A 20478-nucleotide genomic window follows, 5' to 3' on the forward strand; every position below is an offset into this window, starting at 1 on the left:
CCCCCCACCTCACACACACACATACACACTCACACACACGCACACTTTAAGAACAGCACCTGGCACAAGGAAACAAACATGATGTGTTAGATCTGGCACAGTAGTCAAGTTCAGATTAAAATGCCTGAAGGAGATGTCAGAAAGTGTGTGGGGGGTTTCCCAAACTCACTGAAAGAGGACACAGGTGTAGCCAATAAAAATATTCCAAGGATGCTATGGAAAGCATTACCATTGAACTGGTCAGGCCCCTTTGGTTTGCTGTACCCTTTCTTTTCTGTTCACTATACTTCTGATTATCTGCTTCAGATGTGTCCCTCCTGAGGGCAGGAATCCTGTTCTCTTCTCACCTAAGGTATAAGGCTGGGCACCATGAAAATGCCCACTGATAACTTGCTGATGGAGAGAGAAAGAGAAGGCATCACTCCTGGATGACCACACCACCATCACCACCATCCTCACCACCACCACCACCACCACCACCACCACCACCACCACCACCCATAAAAAAGAATGCCAAGCAAAGCAATTGCCAAGATAAATCACTTTTATCTCTATAGGAAAGGGAGGATCTAAAAAAAATATAAATTACATTAGTAACACAACATAAGAAAAAAACAGGGGAAAAAAAACAACAGAGAATCCGGATGATACTACTCTAACCTATTTATAAAAAGGCCCTGCATCAGAAATTCACAATCCTACCCACTTCTAAAAATATATTTAGACATGTACAGAAGCGGTGGGTTTGTTTTTAAATTGTTTGCTTTTTTTGTAAAAATATATTAAAGGTGAATAGAAATCCTCTCTCCCTGCCCCCTCTCTCACCCCCAGTTCTCTACCGGGGATTGGAGATCAGAGTTAACTATCTCACCATGTTCTAAACCTTGTTTACTATCACTTCCAACCCCTCCCCAACTCACTTCACTTAGAACCTGAAACATTACAAAACAAAACAAACAAACAAACAAACAAACAAACAAAAAACCACTAGCCTCTTTGGAAAAGCATAACTCTGAGGGTAAACTTGCTTTTCATTGGAAACAAGACAAAACAACAAACAGAAGACTCTTGAGAACCCAACTAAACTAAATGAACCCAGTCAAATGGAGGCTGGGTTTTAGCTCCACAGAAACTTCTAACAAAGAAACAGAGGAGAAAGAGGCCAGGAATCAGGGGGATTTGCTAGCAATTAGCTGCCTTTGAAAGATCGAGAAGGGGTGTTAATGGGCAAAAGGGCTGGGGACCAGGTCTTGGTGACAGCAGTCAGTGTCTAGTCAGGCACTTGCCTACACAGGGACAAAGGCTTCTCCTGCCCTCCCCTTACTACCCCCTGCTGCCTTGAAATCCCCAAGATAAGCAAAGCTGGGTAGAAACAGAGGAAAGGGGAATAGGGACCTCTCGTGCTAGGGGGGAGGTAGCCAGGCTTTTTGCCTTTGGTGTGACTAGATAGAGGACTGCTTGGCCCCTGGGGTCCCCGGTAGAAAAAGCAAACAGGCTAAGGGACCCCTGATTCCAAGGAAGGACAGTAGAGGCAGGGCTGTGGAGAAGAGAGAAAATTAAAGACACAAAGACGACAAAGGAAGCCTCACAAATTCCCTGTGGCCTGCATGATAGCTGTTAAATTCCCCAGAAGCTTGAGACAAGCTGGGGTGAGGTTGGAGTGGAGGGTAGAGGACAAGGATACACTCCACTTGGGCAGTGCCAAAATGGGGTGGGAAAAGGAATATTCTCCATCAAGTTCAGATTGCCAGTGAGGCAAGACAAGAGGGAGGTTGGAGCACTGTCTGGACAATGGAAAGAATACACAAAGGAAAGAGGGGAAGGGAGGATCAGATGATTTGCTCCTTCAAGATGGGCATCTCTTCTCCCAGACTTGGGCTCATGAGTGAGTGGTCCATCTGCACTCGGCTTAAGTGCTGACCTATGGTCTGCAAGTGCAAAGGTCCAGGAGTGAAGATATGAATCCTGAGGTCTTCTTCAGACTAAGATCTCAGGTGGGGAAAGAAGTAAGGAGGTTTGATGGAGGACCCAGGGGTAGGCTGTCTTGCCAAAAGGTCCAGGGTTATCTGCTTCAGTTACAGGTGCTTTCAGGTTTCTGGGAGATGATTTTACACCTGCTGGAGCCCAGCCACAGCTACATGAATAATGTTCTGCAGGACTCTAAAATTCAGATAAATCCCTGGAGCTCATCCTGGGATAAAGGGCTTTATGTACAGCCAACCATAAGTAGCTTCCTCCAATGGGCTACAAAGTCATGGTCAAAGACCTGGGCATCTGTCCTCTCCCCACCTTGAAAAGTGACAGGAATTGCCTTTCTTCCTAAGGATAAATGAAGTCAGCCTTTCTAGGCCACCTCTAGAAATGGCCCACAGTGGGGCAGTAAGGGGACTCTGGGCCCTCCTCTTTTTTCCATGAAGTATTTGGCAAGAGGGGGCAGAGACCACAGCCTTCTCCCAGAAACAAGTCTGGAGGTGGGGCATATCCACTGGATTGGCAGAGAGGGGAAAGGGAAGGAAGCATGGGTGCCCTCTAGAGAGAAGGTTGGAGTTGCAAAAAGTGTTGGGCACTCACTGGGCCTCCCACTTCATGGCCACAGAAATATCCAGGGTCCCAGGCTCTCTTCATGCCTCTTCTCATCCTGCCTACCAGCTATATGGTGGGAGGTGGGGGAGAAGGTAAAAGATAGACAAAACAGGTGAAAGGGAAATGGGGTTGGAGGAACAAAAAATGAGAGTTCTAGTAAGTTGGAAACTTCTCCTATTTACCTGCTTCTCAGGGGTATAGAGAGAAGGTAGGATGCTCATAGTGGAAGTGGGAAAGGGAGTTGAGGGGAGCCAGTGGAAAGATCCATGGGGGTGTCCATGCCTTTGGTCAGTCCCAAGAAAGCAGGACAATGCGCCTCAGCACCTTGTCCGGGGCAAACAGGATCCAGGAGTGCCCCGAAAGTTGACAACGGAGAAGGCAATGGGGGTGAAGGGGTGAGGGATGGGACACAAGGGACTCGGCTCACAGAAGTAGCTTGCCATTTCTGTGGATTTTCAGGATACGGCCAAGTCTCTGCTTTGCTGTGGCCAGGCCCTTTTTGGGACGCTTTCCTGTGGGGGAAGGGAAACGTAAGCAAAGGGTATGGCAAAGGCTTCAGCAGTAACTCCAGCACTAACTGTCCTTAGGCCACTCCCACTCTGTTCCTCTCCCCACATTTCTTCATCCTTAGGTCATAATGGGCAAGAAGCCCTCCTAAATTACTTCTATCCAATACCACAAGCCTTGATTCTTCCTTGAATGATCTCCTTCAGCAGATAAGACTCCCTGGTTAGAGTTTGTCTGGTTCTTTTTCCCCACTGACTTCTTTTGGTCCCAATCGCTTTCCTTCCAAAACTACAGGGAGATAAGTGTGTTTCCATGTCCCTTTATCATACCCATCAGGGCTAGTCAGAGCCCTTGTTAGTGATTATAGCCCAATGCTCCTGATATTGCCATCCCCAGGGCCTTTTATTCATTAGAAACTCCTATCTTCATCAAACCCCAACATCACCACCAAGCTCAGCACCCTCGAGCTGTGGACTATATGGCTTAAACTTTGAGGGCAAAAGTTGAGGAAATAGTGGGCATCTGGAGCCCTGAGAACCTGGAAAGCTGGTGCTGAGAGCATGTAAACTAACTCTCTCTTGCCTCTTTCTTTCTCAACAAATGAAATCATGTGCTACGTCTTAATAGATTATTTCTATATTTGATCAGTATATTCCTTCCCTTTTCTGCTACCTTGGCCACAACTTAACTTCTCTTAATTCCTGCCTGAATCTATATATGTGTCTCCATTTTACCTTTCCTACTGCCAGTCCACCCTCCTCTCTGGCCACCAAAAGGATCTTTCTAAACCAAAACCTGATCTTATCTCTACTTAAGATCAGTCAACATCTCTCCATGGCCTATGAGATCAAGCACTTAGGGTTTAAACCCCTCGTTTCTACCACATAGCTGTTGTACCTTGTCCTGCCTGATTGCTCTGGGAGCCAACTGAAGGGCGACGCTGGGTCAGGAAAACGCCGGGGGCCATGGGTGTGGTGCTGCGGTTTGCTTGGGCCATGCCAAAGGCATTGGGACGAGCAGTATACTCATGGTCAGCAAGACTTCCAGACAGAGCCTCTTGTTTAGGCTCAGGAGGAGGCAGGGGTGAGGAGGAGGCAAGAGGCTGGGGTGTAGTAACCAGTGTTGGGGTTGGTATTGCCATGCTGAGATTGGAGTCTTGAGGGCGAGGCTGTTCTACCTCCTTCAGCAAAGGCTTCTTCTTGATATATTTCTTCTTTTGGGCCTTCTGTAGCTCCTGAAACACAAGTCAAGTGGGAGGAATGATTCAGGAGTGGATCAAAGAAGAGAATTTCCCAGAAAAGGAACAAGACAATTGTCAACAGTTCTGCAATCCACTACCCCCTCCCCACCACGTCTAGCCTGTACATACACACAACACACAGGCCTTTCAATACCTGAGGTGCCATTCATCCGTAAGTCATCACTGCCATTTATCAGTACAGTGGCAAGAGAACTGTAAATGAATTTGGAGACTTTGGGTTTGGGTCCTAACACTTATAATAACAATTAAATTTAAACCAGCAGCTGAGGTATTTTAAATACTTTAACCTATAATCCCCATAACAGCCCTAAGAAAGAAAATCCCTCTATTTACAGATAAGAAAACAGAGGTGAAGGAATATTAAGTAACTTTTCTCCAAAGTCTAATAGCTGAAAAGTAGTTGGATTTAATATTTAACCAGATCTGTCTAAAGACACACCCTGCAAACTTCTCAAAATGGAACATTTGACAGTAGACAGATGATTAGCTTTGGAATGAGGTAAGCCTGAGTTTAAATCCAGGCTTGTGCTCCCTAAATTGAATAGCTGTGGTCAGTAACTAACCTTTCTGAATTTCAGCTGCCTCATCTGTAAAATGGGCAAAATAATGTCCACCCTTCAGGGTTGTTGGAAAGATTAAATAAAATAACGCTGTAAAATGCATAGTGCATGGTAGGAACTCAACAAGTGGTAAATTATTATTCTATCTTAATTTCTTACAATGACTTTTCTTCATTTTGCTGGTCTTTTTCTTCTAACAGAGGACTTGACAATCTTCCAGGTCACCAGATCTAAAACCTCAATTTTGGATGGAAGGTATAAATAAGGAGTTATGTCACTTCTTCCAATATCTTGGATTTCATCCATCCATTGCTCTATGGATCTACTATCCACTACATAATGGGTACCTGTATAGTGGGCATCTGGAGCCCTGAGAACCTGGAAAGGTGGTGCTGAGAGCAAGTAAACGACTTCACCTTCTGAAATGCTACACAGCCACAAAGAACAACTCAGTGATTACATTTCTTTGCCTTCTCTTGGCAACACGAACCTAGTCCTGACTTCGGAGGATCTGACAGGCTGTGGCTACCATAGCAATTTCTGGGGATAAGAATAATAATATTAGTAATACATGCCAGGCAGTATTTTAAATTACTCATTTAATACTTAAAAGAACTTGAGAAGAAATATAATCCCACTTTAGAATGAAGAAACTGGCAAAGAAAGGCTAAGCCATTTTGCCAAAGTCACAGGACCAGTACATGACCAAGTTGGGATTCAGACCCAAGCCATTTGGCTTCAGAATATCTTTTTTCAGCCACACTGCTATTCCACCCATATCAGGAATAGTGTTTCTGTACCTTTTTCTCTCATGATTCCAGAAACTATTTCGTCATATCTAGATCACCTTGCCTAAACTTTTATACCTTTGCGGCCAGTCTCTTTCTCATATAATTTATCCAGATACCCCTATAGATGATTACATTGTCTTAACATGGGAACATTTTCACCTTTCCAATTTCTTGGCTGAAAAACCTGTTAGCAGGCCAGGTCCAGTGACACATGCCTGTAATCCCAGCAGCTTGGGAGGCTGGGGCAGGAGGATCAAGAGTTCAAAACCAGCCCCAGCAAAAGACCCTGTCTCTAAATAAATTACAAAATAGGGCTGGGGATGTGGCTCAGTGGTCAGTGTCCCTAAGTTCATTCCCTGGTATCCCCCTGAAAAAAGTCTTGTTAACAGATCCCCACCCGAGTTCAAATGCTCTGGCCTGACAGTCCTGATCTTCCACTGTCTGGCCACTTACATCTAGTCAATCCCTATGTTGATAATGAGAAGCTAACATGCTTATTAGGTTTTTACTCCATTCAAAGTGCCATATTTAAGAGTTTGTGTTTGTGTGTGTCTGTCTCTGTACAAAAAACCTCGTTTAATCCTAAGAAAGTTTATTAGGAAATTGAAGCAAAGAGAAATTAAATAACTTATCCAGGTGGTATAGCTAGGATTCAAAGCCAGGCAGGCTGGTTCCAGAACTCACTCTTTCAAGCATCACTTATTTTATCCCATGTCCCAATATGAAGCCTCCAATTCAGAAAAACTCACTCATTCATTCACTCATCCCAACACTGAATAAATACACATGCTTACCATAGTGGGGATGCCAAGTTAAATATATCCCTACACTTGAAGCATTACTGGTTTAATAAAGCACACATAAAAATACACTTATCCTAAACACTATGAGACAATGCTATGGAAGCAAAAAAGGCCAGTGAAATAAAGTGATGGTAGGTGGTGTGAAGGGGTGTCAGGTAAAGCATTGGAGAGGGCACAATTTCCAATGGGCAGAAGGAATGGCTTATGCAAAGACACAAAGGCATGAAAAAAATGTGATATATGGAGTGAATCAAGAGTACTGGCTGTAGTGTAGTATGGCTGGTGCAAAGGCTGTGCATGAGGGGCTGGCAGGAGGTCAGCAAGGAGAAGTGACTAGAAACCAAATGAAGAGGTCCTTGTTTAATGCACCAAGGATTTCCCTTCTCCTGGAATGGCTTCCTGTCTCCTACCAAAACTTTAGCCTGCAAAAGCCCTCTGCAATTTTAAAACCTCTTCTTTGAAGTAATCCCTAATCATCCCAAACAGAAGTTACTCCTAAGAAGGCACTAAGAATAGTTTTCACACCTTTAATTCATCTGTTTATTTAAAGTGGTAAACTGCCCCCCCCCACACTTTTTCTTTCAAATTACATCTTACATGGCACTGGGATATACATAACAGAGAAATTTTGAAGGGCCACCTGGCCTGCTCAGTCTCTGCTGGCTACCAACAACAGCCTCTGAAACATTTCTAAGAAACTCTATGGCTCCATAGAACATCATATGAAAACATTCTTTTAAATTTAATTTAAATAGGATGTAATTACATTTAATTATTTCACTTTATTTAAATATCCAAGTAACATGAAATTTGAAGTTAGAGGATATGAGTTTGAATCTTGTCTCCTTCATTTACTGGCTGTCTTATCCTGGACTAGTCACTTAAAGTGAGCCTCATTTTCTTCACCTGTAAAATGATGAAAATATCACCTATTGAACAAGGCTACTGGGCATATTACATTAGACATTGTACATGGAAGCACCTAATCTAGAATTAGCTTGATAATGCTCTATGCTAAAGGATGTAGGATGAGGAACTAAAGAAATTTTGATAAGAACAAGAAGATTTACCTCCAAATGCTTCTTTGGTTTCTGAGCATATTACAAGTCAAAGAACTTTGTAAACTGTAATGCTAAGAGGTAAATTTAATTGTAGTGAAGATGACCCTTTAGGACCAAAAAAACAGTAGCTGTTTTCTTCAGAAGCAGGGGATAAAAATCAAGGTAACAGTATTTGGTAAAGAGAACAAGAAAAACCTCTTTCTAATAGACCAAATTCCTATACTGGTGGGTGATCAAAAACTTAAGTGTATTCAGCTGAGTCACCTCCTTGGCATGGCACTTCATGTGAAGGCAAAGGACAGATCTGAGGGTTTTTTTAATACACCCAAGAAAGGCAAGTAATATTAGCAAGGGTTTTTCTCTGGCCCCATATTTTCTTTGGTCCTAAATCATGTCAACTACATAACCTGTGGAAGTAACTTGTCTTAGAGCTAGGATATGAAGGATATAGGAGGGGGCTGGAATATTGCCAAGGATAAAGATCAAAGGTTTCCCATACCCCACTGAGACAGCTGTGAAATCTTATCAGCCTGAAGGTTTGACTTTTGAGGATCTTAGTCAAACTGGGATCACTAGCAGGGCCACTACCTGGCACCTACCTGCTGGGCCAGCTTTGCAGCTGCTGCAGCCAAACCTGTCTCAATGGAAGCAACCCGGGTCCCCTCACGTACAGGACGGTCCTGCTTGGGTAGAGTTGGGGTCACACGGGCTGCAAGGGAAACAGGAAGAGGTGTCACTCTCTGAGACATTTATGGGCATATCAACTATTTTCTCCACCTTCAACTTTCCCAAAGGCAGTTTCACATGTCTTCCTGCTTCCAGCTTTTCAAAAAGCCAGGTTTTGCCTCCTATAAGGTAAGAAGATAATTTACAACTATCCAAAGCACACACTAATTAAAGAATAAAAGTTCACTTACCTGACCTGGAATTTAAGGTTGTCCATGTTTATTGCTCCTGGCCTACCTCCCTCCCTACCCTTATTTCCACACCAAATGTTATGGCTTGAATGTGCCTTCCAAAACTCCTGTGGAAATTTATTTGCCACTTTAATGGTATTAGAAGGTAGAACTTTTAAGAGCTAATTAGGTCATGGTGAATGGATTAAAGCTGTTATTGTGGAAGCAGGTTAGTTATAAAAAGGGGATTTTAGCTCTCTCTCTCTCATCACATGATATCTTCTGCTACAGGATGATGCAGCACAAAAGCCTTCACCAGATACCAGTGTCATGCTCTTGAACACCACAGCCTCAAGAAGCAGGAGCCAAATAAACTGCCATTGTTTAGAATTTACCCAGTCTGCGATATTCTGGTATAGCTTAAGAAAATGGACTAAGGCACCCATATTCTCATTTTCTCTAGACAGATAGCTTCCTTATTATACCTCACAGTATGTATAGCTCATCCTCCCTCCCTATGCCTTCATCCTTACCATTTCCACTGCCTGGAGTATGCTCTTCCATTTTGTCTGCCTAGTCAAAACTTACCCACCCTTCAAAGATATATTGAAAACAATCTCCTATGCAAAACCCTTAGGATCTCTCTGGTTCCATTCATCTTTCCTTCATTTGAACTTATGATCTGTACAAGTCACTTGATACATAAGTGACTTGTACCACCTGGTCTGATAATGTTGATGTGTGTTGTTCTGTCTATGAACAAGATCGTAACACTTATGTAACACTTTTATATAGTACCTTTAACTCATTAAATCAAAAGTAGTTATTTATTCCACCTTTTCAATAGGAAGCATATTTCAAAATAACCAAATAGCCCCAGATGATGAGGGACAGCTGTCCTTTACAGAAAAATGCCAGTTAAAAATGTAGAAGAAATAACAGAATTAGAAAAATCACAAATTTGCAAGCCCTAATGAAACAACGGCTTCTAGAGAATTAGATATTCACACACTACCAAAGTATTACTTCACAGGAAACTTGCCAATCTCAAGAACAAAACCTAACTTTACAATAGTGAGATAAGATCACTACCTTAGTATATTTAGCACAGTTAACTATGTACTAACTTTAGTGTCACTAATACACACAATATCATGTATTCTTGATGTGATGCAATAGGAAATTCAAAGGTCCACCTGGAAAGTTGCTAAGGTGCTAAAATAAAGCAAGTCATTCATGTTATTTCCAGTATTTAAGAAACACAAGGAAAAAAGAAAAAAAATTAAATAATACCTTGAGAAAACAAGCAAACATTCTGTATATCACATAACTGGCCTAATCTCTTAAAAAAGCCAATGCCATACAGAAGTGAACAGACAAATCTAGAAGGTGAGAAGAACTACAGGGTCATTATACCATCTTCTAAAACAAAAATAGGATAAAATAAAGGGAACTGTTATAGTTTTTTAAAATTATGGAATGCTTCACAAATTTGTGTGTCATTCTTGCATAGGGGTCATGCTAATCTTCTCTGTATCATTCCAATTCTAGTGTATGTGCTGCTGAAGTGAGCACTATTAAAGATTTATTTATTGAAGTAGGAGGAATTGAACCCAGGGGCACTTTACCACTGAGCTACATCCTCGGTCTTTTTGATTTTTATATTTTTTAAATTTTGAGACAAGGTCTTGTTAAGTTGCACAGGGCTTCACTAAGTTGCTGAGGCTAGCCTCAAACCTGCAATCACGCTCAGTCTCCCTAGTAACTGGGATTACAGGCAAGCACCACCATGCCCAGCTGTTATAGAAGAAGATTTAAAAGGCAAGATAGCCAAATGCCATGTGAACCCTATTTAGATCCTGATTTAAACAGATTCATTGTAAAAGTATCTTTGTTTGGGTTAGACAATTTAGGAAATTTGATTATGAGCTTAGATTAAAAGAACATCAAAGAATTACTGAATAATCATTAATTTCCTTATGTACAATGGAATTATGGCTATATGAGAAAATGTCCACATCTTCTAGAAATGCATACTGAAATACATGGTGGGAAATGACAACATAATATCTAGGGGTTGCTTTAAAGCAAAGAAAAAAGGGACATGAAGGATAAACAGCAAAATCTTGATAACTGTTCACTTTCACTGGTGGTTACTAACGTCATAGAATAAAAACGTGGTGGTGCTGACCTAGATATAAAAATTCCTTGGCTGGATAGTTACTGTTATTACAAAGGGGGATTTCTGGATAAGCAGCAAGCAGGTTCTAGACAGGCAACTCAGGAGGCTTAAATTTTTTCTTTAATGGTGATGTTTGTTTATAACTTGATCTGAAGTAAACTAGCAAAAATAATACATAATTTTTGGTCATAAATTCTTGGGTATCTTTGCTTTCTACAGTTTTATACATGTGGTAGTTTTAAAATATGGCCCCATATTCTTTGAAACATTTCCTACTGATAGGGGCCTATGTCTCCCCCAACCCACCCACCCATTTGATTCTAAGTAGGTTCATTTGTACCCTATACATTATGGAAGAAGTGACACTGTGTGAATGTTAAGGCTAGGTCAGGAAAGGCAATTTCAATTTCCATAGAATTTCCTGGAACACTTATACTTGGGAGACTTAAGCTACTACATAAGAAGTGACTGTTTTGAAACCATGTGGCATCCAGGAAATTAGTCACACGGAAAGAGCATATGCTGGTACTTTTCACTCTTTGAGTCCTCCTAGGTCAGGTATCAGACATGTGAGACTTAAGATGATTCAAACTCTTGGACATCAGGTCTTCAAAGTCTTTTCCAGCTGAAGCCATAGATATCACAGTGTACAAAAGAACTCTCCCCACTGTGCCTTTTCCAAATTCCCATTTAATATATGAACATGAGAAAATGGAGGTTGTTTTAATTAAGAAGGAAACAAACCCTCCTTGACTGGACCTGAGTTCTGGAGACGAAAGAGCAATCTATAAAAAATATTTTGGGAGGACAGTTGGGAAGATGTGGTTATAGACTAGGTATTATAGATCTTAGGGAAATATTAACTTTAAGTATGAAAAAAGTTGTGTGGTCACAAAGAACTGTCCTTATTCCTAGGAGATACTGAAGTATTAATGGGTAAAATATATTGATTGTTGTGTATTACTCTGAAGTGACTTGGGGAAAAAAACTATAGATAACCAGAAAGATATATAAAGTAGATAACCAGAAAGATATATAAAGATGTATGAAGTAACTATGGCAAAAATGTTAAAGTTGTAGAATCCAGATCTTGGTTGATATGAATGGTGTTCATGTACTATATGCATCTTTCTACCTTTATGTATGCTTAAAAACTGTCATAATAAAAATTTTATACTAATGAATGAGGCTAAGAGATTATCAAAACCAAACATAATATGTAGCTCCCAAGTTGATCCTGGCTTGAGTAAATCAAATATACAAAATCATTTTGGTACATCTAGGGGAAATCTGAAGAAGAACTTGGTATTAGATGATATTAAGAAATAAGAGTTAGACTTGGATTAAATAATGATACTTTAGTTATGAAAAAAAATGGTATTTTGAGAGATGTATACTGAAGTATTGGGATGAGATGTCATCATGGGTGATATCAGTAAAAATGGCAAAGTTAAGAATCTCTAAAAATTTATTCCTCAATAAAAATGAGAAAGCTAGTAAAAATTGTCACAATAAGCCTGGCACAGGGGTTCACACCTGTTATCCCAGCAGCTAGGGAGGTTGAGGCAGGAGGATAGCAGGTTCAAAGCCAGTTTTAGCAACTTAGTGAGGATCTAAGTAACAACTAAGAGACCCTGTCTCAAAATAAAAAATAAAAAAGGACTGGGGGTGCTGGGGTTTTATCTCAGTTGGCAGAGCACATGCCTAGCACATGTGAGGCACTGGGTTTGATCCTCAGCACCATATAAAAATAAATAAATAAATAAAATAAAGGTACTGGGTTCTCATCTACAACAAAAAAAATATTTTTAAAAAGGGCTGGGGATGTGATTCAGTGGTTAAGTGCCCTAGGTTCAATCTGTGGTATTAAAAAAAATTGTTGGACTGGGGTTGTAGCTCAGTGGTAGAGCACTTTCCAAGCATGTGTGAGGCACTTAGGTTGATCCTCAGCACCACATATAAATATATAAAGGTATTGTGTCATCTACACCTAAAAATTTTTTTTAAGTTGTCACAGTGAGCTTTATCAAAACTCTAGAAATTAACCAAAGGCTTACAGAAACTTGGAAGAGCATTTATTCAAGACAAACAGCTCAATCTAAGAACAGGGAGCTAGGGTGGGGTGGGAGGGGGCAAGAATGGAGGAAGGAGGGACCCTATAGAGGGAAAAGACCAGTGGGAGGGGTGGGGGGAAGGAAAAAATAACAGAATGAATCAAACACCATTACCCTATGTAAATGTATGATTACACAAATGGTATGCCTTTACTTAATGTACATTGTTTTAAAAAAAAAAAAAGAACAGGGAGCTTTATGGTATTTAACTTGAACTAGACACATCCACCTTCTCCCAGCTCAGTAGTATCCTGGAAAAATAACACTCCACATTCCCAGTAGCAAGCAGAAAGGAGCTAGTGCTTTCCTTTAAAGCCTTGTACTAAAAGTCTCTCCCTAGGGGGAATTTATGAAAATGTTTAAAGGCAAGTGCTTAATGTCACAGCTGCTTCAGGTGATGCATAATAGTTGTGACAAACAGATTAATCCAAAGGCTTAAAAGGAAGTTGGGGAATCAGATAATCATAAATGTGAAAAGCTCCCACATACTCTGGGCAATCTAGAAGGCCACATGCATGTACAGAGGCTCTGTGAAAGACCTGAAAAGGTCCTAAGCATGAACCACTGGCTGACTCTGAGGCTCTGCACAAGCAGGAAGTGAAAGCTAAGGCAGAGTTGTAAAGTGCCTGACTGAGTGTTGAGTGCTGCCCCAACATGCACACAGAGGTCCTTGACAACAATGGGAAATTCACTGATCCCAGGCATTTAAGGAAATCCTATCAAATCATTAGATGACCAGTAAGCTACCTGAGTAGAGATTTCAGTGGTTACTTAAAAAAAGAATACAAACTTTACAGGATTAGTTCAAAAAAGTCACTTGCTTGACAAAAATCAAAAACAAAATAAACCCTGGGGAGCAGAGTGAGGAGAACCCAGAACTGCCACAGTGTTTAAAATGTCTAGGTATTGGGGATGGGGTTGTGGCTCAGTGGTAGAGCACTCACCTAGCAGGCAAGAGGCCCTGGGTTCAATCCTCAGCACTGCATAAAAATAAAATAAAGGTATTGTGCCCACCTACAACTAAAAAACAAAAACAAAATTTAAAACAATGTCTAGGTATTAACAAAATTATAAGACATATAACAAAATAGGAAAGCCAAGGCATACACAAGAAAAAAAAAAACACAAAAGATACTATTCCCAACTTCCTAAACAAAGTTGGGCTTACTAGATAAGGACTTAAAATCAGCTATTGTAAATGATTTGGGAGGCTAAAGGAGACCATGTCTAAAGAACTACAGGAAAAGCTAGGCATGGTGGCACAAGCCTCTAATCCTACTATCATGTTTATCAACACATACATATAGAAGCCTCAGAAGTTCAGAGAGAAATGGAGTACAAAGACTATTTAAAGAAATAATGTCTGAAAGCTGGGGGTGTAGTTCAGTGTTAATGCACCTGCTTAGCATGCACAAGACCCTGGATGTTTGATCCCCAGTAGAACACCCACAAAAAAAGAAAAAAACTAAAGATATGAACCGAACAATTGAGCCTCAAAATATATAATGTAAAAAGCTGAACTAAAGGGAGAAACAGATATTACAACAATAACGATTACAGAATTCAATACCTTATTTTTTTAATCTAATGCACTTTTATTTCATTTTTTGATAACTTTTTGATGTGGTCAATACCTCATTTTTAATAATGAACAGAACAATTAGAAGATCAGTGAAGAACTACTGATGTCATGATGTTTGAAATTTCACTTCGAAGTCCTCAAAAAAAGTAAAGCAAACATAGCAACATGTTTATTATTAACTTTGGGTTGATGTGTGTGCATATTTTCATGGCATTAACCTAATTTTCTATGTTTTCATAAAAATTTTTAAAAGGAAAAATATTTACTATTCTTTTGCTTTAAGCACATTAATTTGATTATTGTACCACTACAGTATATTTAAATATCTACACTTGATTTTTTTTTACTTTATGTGGTACTAGAGATTGAACCCGTAGGCAAATGCTCTATCACTGAGCTATATCACCATTCAGTGTAATTTAAATGGCTAAAAAGGCTAATTTCTTTTCAACTCTTCTATCCCAAAATTCTTTAAGCTAATCATACTCTCACTTTTTTAAAAAAATATTTTTAGACTAAGTTCCCCATGAAACTTTAGTAGCATAGAGTCAAAGGTACAACTTAATTTGAAAGGAAATAACACTCAGTTTTTTTAACTAGACACATGATATATCTCTGTTGATTCAGACCTTCTTTTATGTTCCTCAGTGAAGTTTAGAAGTTTTCTTATATAATTTTATATAATTGTTGCTACTGTCAATAGGGCCTTTTTTCTCTCAGTACATTATGATTATTACTGATTTGCAGAAATTCATGATTTGTGGATATCTAGTTTATATCTAGGGATTACCCACATTATACTGAATTCTCTTATTAATTCTAAGTTTTTAATTCTCTTGCATTTTCTAATATATAATGTACCATATTTCTATTTCCTACTCATATTAATTATACAATCATATAATTTCTTTCACTTGTCAAATACTTACTAAATATCACCCATGTGCTAGGCACTATGCAAAATGCTTCAGAGACAATGCTGGATAAAAATGAACAGGATTCCCATCCTGAGGGATCCCTACATCATGATGACATGGTCTCTTAATTTCTTACACAGTTCTTATTTCTGCTTCATTCCTAATTGTACTGGCTATAACATCTAGATCAATGCTAAGTAACAAGTGCTAATAGACACATGTCTTATGCCTGCTTTTAAGTGAGAATACCTTTAGAAGAATGCTGAAATCTTTTTAGACTTGCTTTAAAATTTGATAGTTTTTTTTTTTTTTTGCGGTACTGGGGATTGAACTCAGGGCCTTGTGCTTGCAAGGCAAGCACTCTACCAACTGAGCTATCTCCCCAGCCCAATAAAGTTTTAACTAGAGAAATACATGCAAATGTATGTATATATTTACAGAAATTTTTAATAAAATTTAGGAGATTCAAGGATCCAAAAGTCCATGAACACCAACTAAAGCAGTTCTGCTCTATAGTTTTGTTCATATGGATCAAGAATTTTAAAATGTTCACATTAACAAACTGTGTTGGCAAAGGTGTAGGGAAACAGCCACTTGTGTGCACTGCTTGTGGGAGTGTAAATGATTTCTAAGATGTATTATTGAGAAAAATCAAACACTAATAGAGTATATAAGTAAATTTCCAATTGAATAAAAAGAGGAAAAAAGACAATGTATACATGTATTTGTTTGTACATGCATAAAGTATGTCTGAAAGGAAACTGGGAACGGTAGAGAATTGGAAGGCTGTGGAACAGGAGTGGAAGAGAGACTTTTCAATGTTTGCTGTTCATCCTTGTACAGTTTGACCCTTCTAAAGTTTCATGGGGATCCATATCCTAAGCAAATTATGAGAGACTCATTTACATATAAAGATGCTCACCTCAAATGTTATCACTAATTATGAAAACTCAGCATTAGCTCAAATGTTCCCAGATTAAAGAAATTAGGTATGTGAGGTATATCCATAAAATAGGTTTCTGCAGCCATCAAAATATTTGTAAATAATGGCACAGGGACATGCTTAACATATATTAATTTAAAAAGTCAAATATATGCATTGGTTTTCAATTTTTGTAGTTAATTTCTAGTAAATGTGGAATATTAATCACAAGAAAATATATGTTAACAACCTTGATAGTATAAATGAAAAAGAATGATTTATAGAAGGCTGTGGGGTTGGAGAAATAGTAAGGGCACACCAGAAGTTGATTAAAGGAGAACCAGTAGTATAAATTCTATCATCGAGGGGCTGAGGAGATAGCTCAGTCAGTAGAGTGCTTGCCTTGTAAGCATAAGGTCCTGAGTTTAATCCCCAGCACCCAAAAAAAAAATTCTATCATCGAGTTTTGGAGGTATATACTAAGAAAATGAAAACTATGAGGTTGTTTTTCAGGCACAGAATTGAAGGTGGGGAAAGCAAAAACAGAAAAACATTGCTTTTCATCATAAACTCCTCCATACTATTTTACTTGCTATACGCAAAAAAATAAAATAAAAAGAGTAGGATATACAATTGTGTATACAGTGTTATTTCAACAATAAAAAGAAAAAAATGCATAGAAAAGAAGGCTAGAAGGAAATATGTTAATGTTAGCAATGATGGCCTCTGGGTAGCAAAATCATGGGTGGTTTCTTCTTCATAATTTACTCTATCTTTGGTATTTTCCACATTTTCTAATAAACTAATGTGAAAATTTTACTTTGACAGAAGATATAAAGCTCTAAACTATAAGATAAAATGATAAAATAGGCCTATATTTTTTTTAATTGTTGAATGACCCACTAAGAGAACATTTCCCCCAAATGTCCTGCTGTCCCACTCATCCAACCCCAAGCAAACACCAAAAAAGCCAAATAAGTCTTGCTGGGACTAGCAGGGCCCTTATTTCCTGAGAACCACAGGTGCTGAGAGCCCAGCATACTCTATGCCAGACAGCTGCAGAAATGGCCCTCAGTTTCTCACACCTCCTTGTACACACATATGTATTTTTGCAATGTGATTTTGTAGCTCCCCTTTTGAGAGGTACAATCTACTTCTCCAGCTTTGGAATCAAGGTTTGGCCATGTAATTTGTTTTGGCCAATGGGACAATAACAATTATGACACAAGCAGAGGCTTCAAAAGTGCTTACACATTGGGGCTTGTGCTTTCTTGCTGCTGGAAACCCTCTTGCTTAGGGGGGAAAAAACTTGGGATGGCCTCCTGATGGTTCAAAGACTATATGTAAAAAGGCCCTCTCCAAGTTAGATACCAGACACTGAGGAAAATCTTTTTAGACCACTGGTCAAGTTGCCTCAGAATAAAAGAACAACTTAACCAACCACCAGAAAAATGGTCCATTACGGTTGTTTTAAGCCACTAAGTTTTGGGTAGTTTGTTAAGCAGCAAAACCTCATTAATATACCCTCCAATGTAAAAATGACCCAGGCAATGAAATGGAAAAAATTAATTTATCACCCTCTAATTTCTATATTCAACTCAATGATTGTTCTGTCTTCCTTCCTCAGAGATGGCTTCTCAAAAGATAAGTCTTGAACCTTCTAGATAGAGTTCAACAGTCAACATAATTTCCCTCATTGACAATAAAATTACCAGACGGCTAGGATGATGATATCAGAATGTTCTCTGAAGTCCTAGTCTGCTTGGTAGAATGTGTTCAAGGTCCTCCTCCTTTCATCTCAAGTCATAAAATAAATAAGAAGCATGCCTCATTACCTCTGGTTTTACTGAACTGATTATATAAACTGTGTCATTACTAACCATTTAAACTCTAGCACCTAATAATATGTCTGAACATAACAAATGTTTGTTGAATAAACAGATGAGTGACTGAACTGGGTTCTTTTGTTTTTGGTATCAGGGATGTTACCACTGAGCACTTTTTATTCTGAGACAGGGTCTCACTTAAGTTGCTTAAGAACTCACTATATTGCTGAAGCTGCCCTTGAACTTGTGATCCTCCTATCTCAGCATCCTGAGTCACTGGGATTACAGGCATGCACCACCATGCCCAGCTTGAACTGGGTCTTATTGAATTAAATATCCCTTTTACTTCCAGCCTCTTTTTCCCCTGACCATACCTACAGAATTAAAGGTATAAAATATTGGATCACCTTTAGGACTCCATGGAGCATCATCTGAATTCTTCTTTTTCTTGGGTCGAGATTTCAGAGCAGGGTCATCATCATCAGATTCCAAGGAAGGGTAGACTGTAGGGAGAGGGGAAAAAAGGATAAACTGAGATCTCCTCTAAAAAGGGTAAGACAGAATAATACATACTTTGGTTCTTCCTATTGCACTGTAAGTGTACCTTTTAATTAATCCACTCTTGACTCCAAGAGTTTCTGAATGTGATTCATACATTTCATGCCTTTTCTACCATTGCACCTTTGCTGCAAGAGTCCTCCCACATTCACCTAATTTTGATTCATTTACCCAACATCCTTATGGTGAGTAATTTCATGAGTTACTTTACTCACCTTTGAAACACTCAGTTCTAGATTCGCCTCCTATATGAGAAGACTTCCCTCACTTTCCTAATCTGATGCAGGTAACTCCCTCTCAGCTCTCCTCAGCATCTTGTGCTTGACTCTACTGGAGTTGTTATACAGTATTTAGGAACTGATTATTAAAACTACTATCCCCAAATTATCATGAGAGCAGTGATATATATTATTTTATTTCATATTAAGAGAGTCTAACAAAATGCAGAGTAAGTGCTCAGTGTTTACTAAATGAATGGAGAAATTAACAGTACACACTTAATATACACAACAGGAACAAAAAGACCACGTGGACTGAGAGTATGATTACGGAAATTGAGTGATCTGAATGACAAAACACTTATACAAGTATCCCATCTTACAGAAATATATAATTTATCATATATTTTCTCACAATCCACACGCAGCTGATATAGGATTTAATGATAATATGGTCTAAAATATTCTACTGGTAAGGTCAAATTTGGATGCTTCTGTTAAGCCTAAAAAAGAAGCAAGGTATAAGACTGAAAACTATCTAATGACTCTAATTCCACTCTTTCTAATAGCCAACTGCAAAATTCTCTAGAATTCTACTTCTTCTGAGGAATCCATCCTCATGCTTCTTTCCATAGGGTCTCCTTGTAGAAAATTAGTCTATTTGTCAGGATTTCTTCCTTTGAGCAAAGAGGTAAAAACCCATTTCCTGACTTTTTAAAGACTTTTCTTTTAAGAAAGAGGAATCTTTGATTGTCTCTAGAAAGAAATGAGTACTGGTAACACTGTTACTTGAGGAAAGTCCTATCTTTACTAGTTCCAGTATCCACCAAGCTGCTTTATTGGATCAGAAAGGTTTTTCATCTCAATCAAAAAAGCATGTCATCACAGAAACCTTGTACATCAAGGTCAGAAAATTACTTCGAAACCCTGGACTAATCCACTAGTGGTCTAGAGAGAACTCTTCTAAGTCTTAGAATCTTTACCCATAAAATTGAAATAACAGATATACCTGCCTTGCAGATTTGTGAAGATTAAGATATAATGTGCACAAAGTAACCTAAAAAAGGAATTCCATTCTAAGGTTTATACCTTATTCAAGAGGGGACAAGGTGTAGATAATAATTAAGGATATATACTGAAAGAAAATATACTTAAAAAGATACATTAAAAATATAAGGCTGGACATACTGCCTGATTTCAAAACATACTAAAAAGCAACAGTAATTAAGAGTAGTACTGACCTATAGAAATACAGACCAATGGGAAAGAACAGAGAGCCCGAAAAAAAAATCCCTTGCATATGGCTAAATGATTTCTCCTGTGCTACTGCAGAATGAACCCAAGTGTGCTCTACTATTAAGTTACATTCCCCAGCCCTTTATGTTTTTTAAGACAGCATCTTGCTAAGTTACCCAGGCTAGCCTTAAATTTGCACTAATTTTATTGCATCAGCCTCCTGAGCACCTGGGACCATAGGTGTTCACCAACATGCCTAGCTGATCAATGAGTTTTGACAGGGGTGCCGATACCACATGGGACAGACAGGAAATAAGCCATTAAAAAACTCTGGAGGATTTACTCATTATATACCTTCCCTTCAAGAAATGATAAAGGAGTTCTTAAGGCTGAAATGAAAGGACAGTAGAGAACAACTTGAAGCTAAAACAAATAACCCCAGTAAAGGTAACTATAAAAGA

General features: G+C 39.0%; 1 protein-coding gene and 1 non-coding gene across 6 annotated transcripts in view; both read right to left on the reverse strand.

The window, feature by feature from the left end:
- Positions 1-1604: 1604 nt before the first annotated feature.
- The window catches only part of Phf8 (PHD finger protein 8), a 75089-nt gene continuing 56215 nt past the window's right edge, over positions 1605-20478 (reverse strand). For all 5 annotated transcript variants that reach the window (XM_047536234.1, XM_047536238.1, XM_047536236.1 and 2 more), the window contains 4 exons: positions 18413-18508; positions 8166-8275; positions 3988-4324; positions 1605-3095 (listed from right to left, as the gene is read on the reverse strand). In XM_047536234.1, the coding sequence (XP_047392190.1) occupies positions 3007-3095; positions 3988-4324; positions 8166-8275; positions 18413-18508 (632 nt within the window). In that variant the 3' untranslated portion in view covers positions 1605-3006. The remainder of the gene's footprint in view (positions 3096-3987; positions 4325-8165; positions 8276-18412; positions 18509-20478) is intronic.
- On the reverse strand, positions 9931-10037 carry LOC124972799 (U6 spliceosomal RNA). The gene has a single exon (XR_007106573.1). It is a non-coding gene; the product is annotated as a U6 spliceosomal RNA (small nuclear RNA).

Source organism: Sciurus carolinensis, chromosome X (assembly GCF_902686445.1).
Source record: "Sciurus carolinensis chromosome X, mSciCar1.2, whole genome shotgun sequence".
NCBI lineage: Eukaryota > Metazoa > Chordata > Mammalia > Rodentia > Sciuridae > Sciurus > Sciurus carolinensis.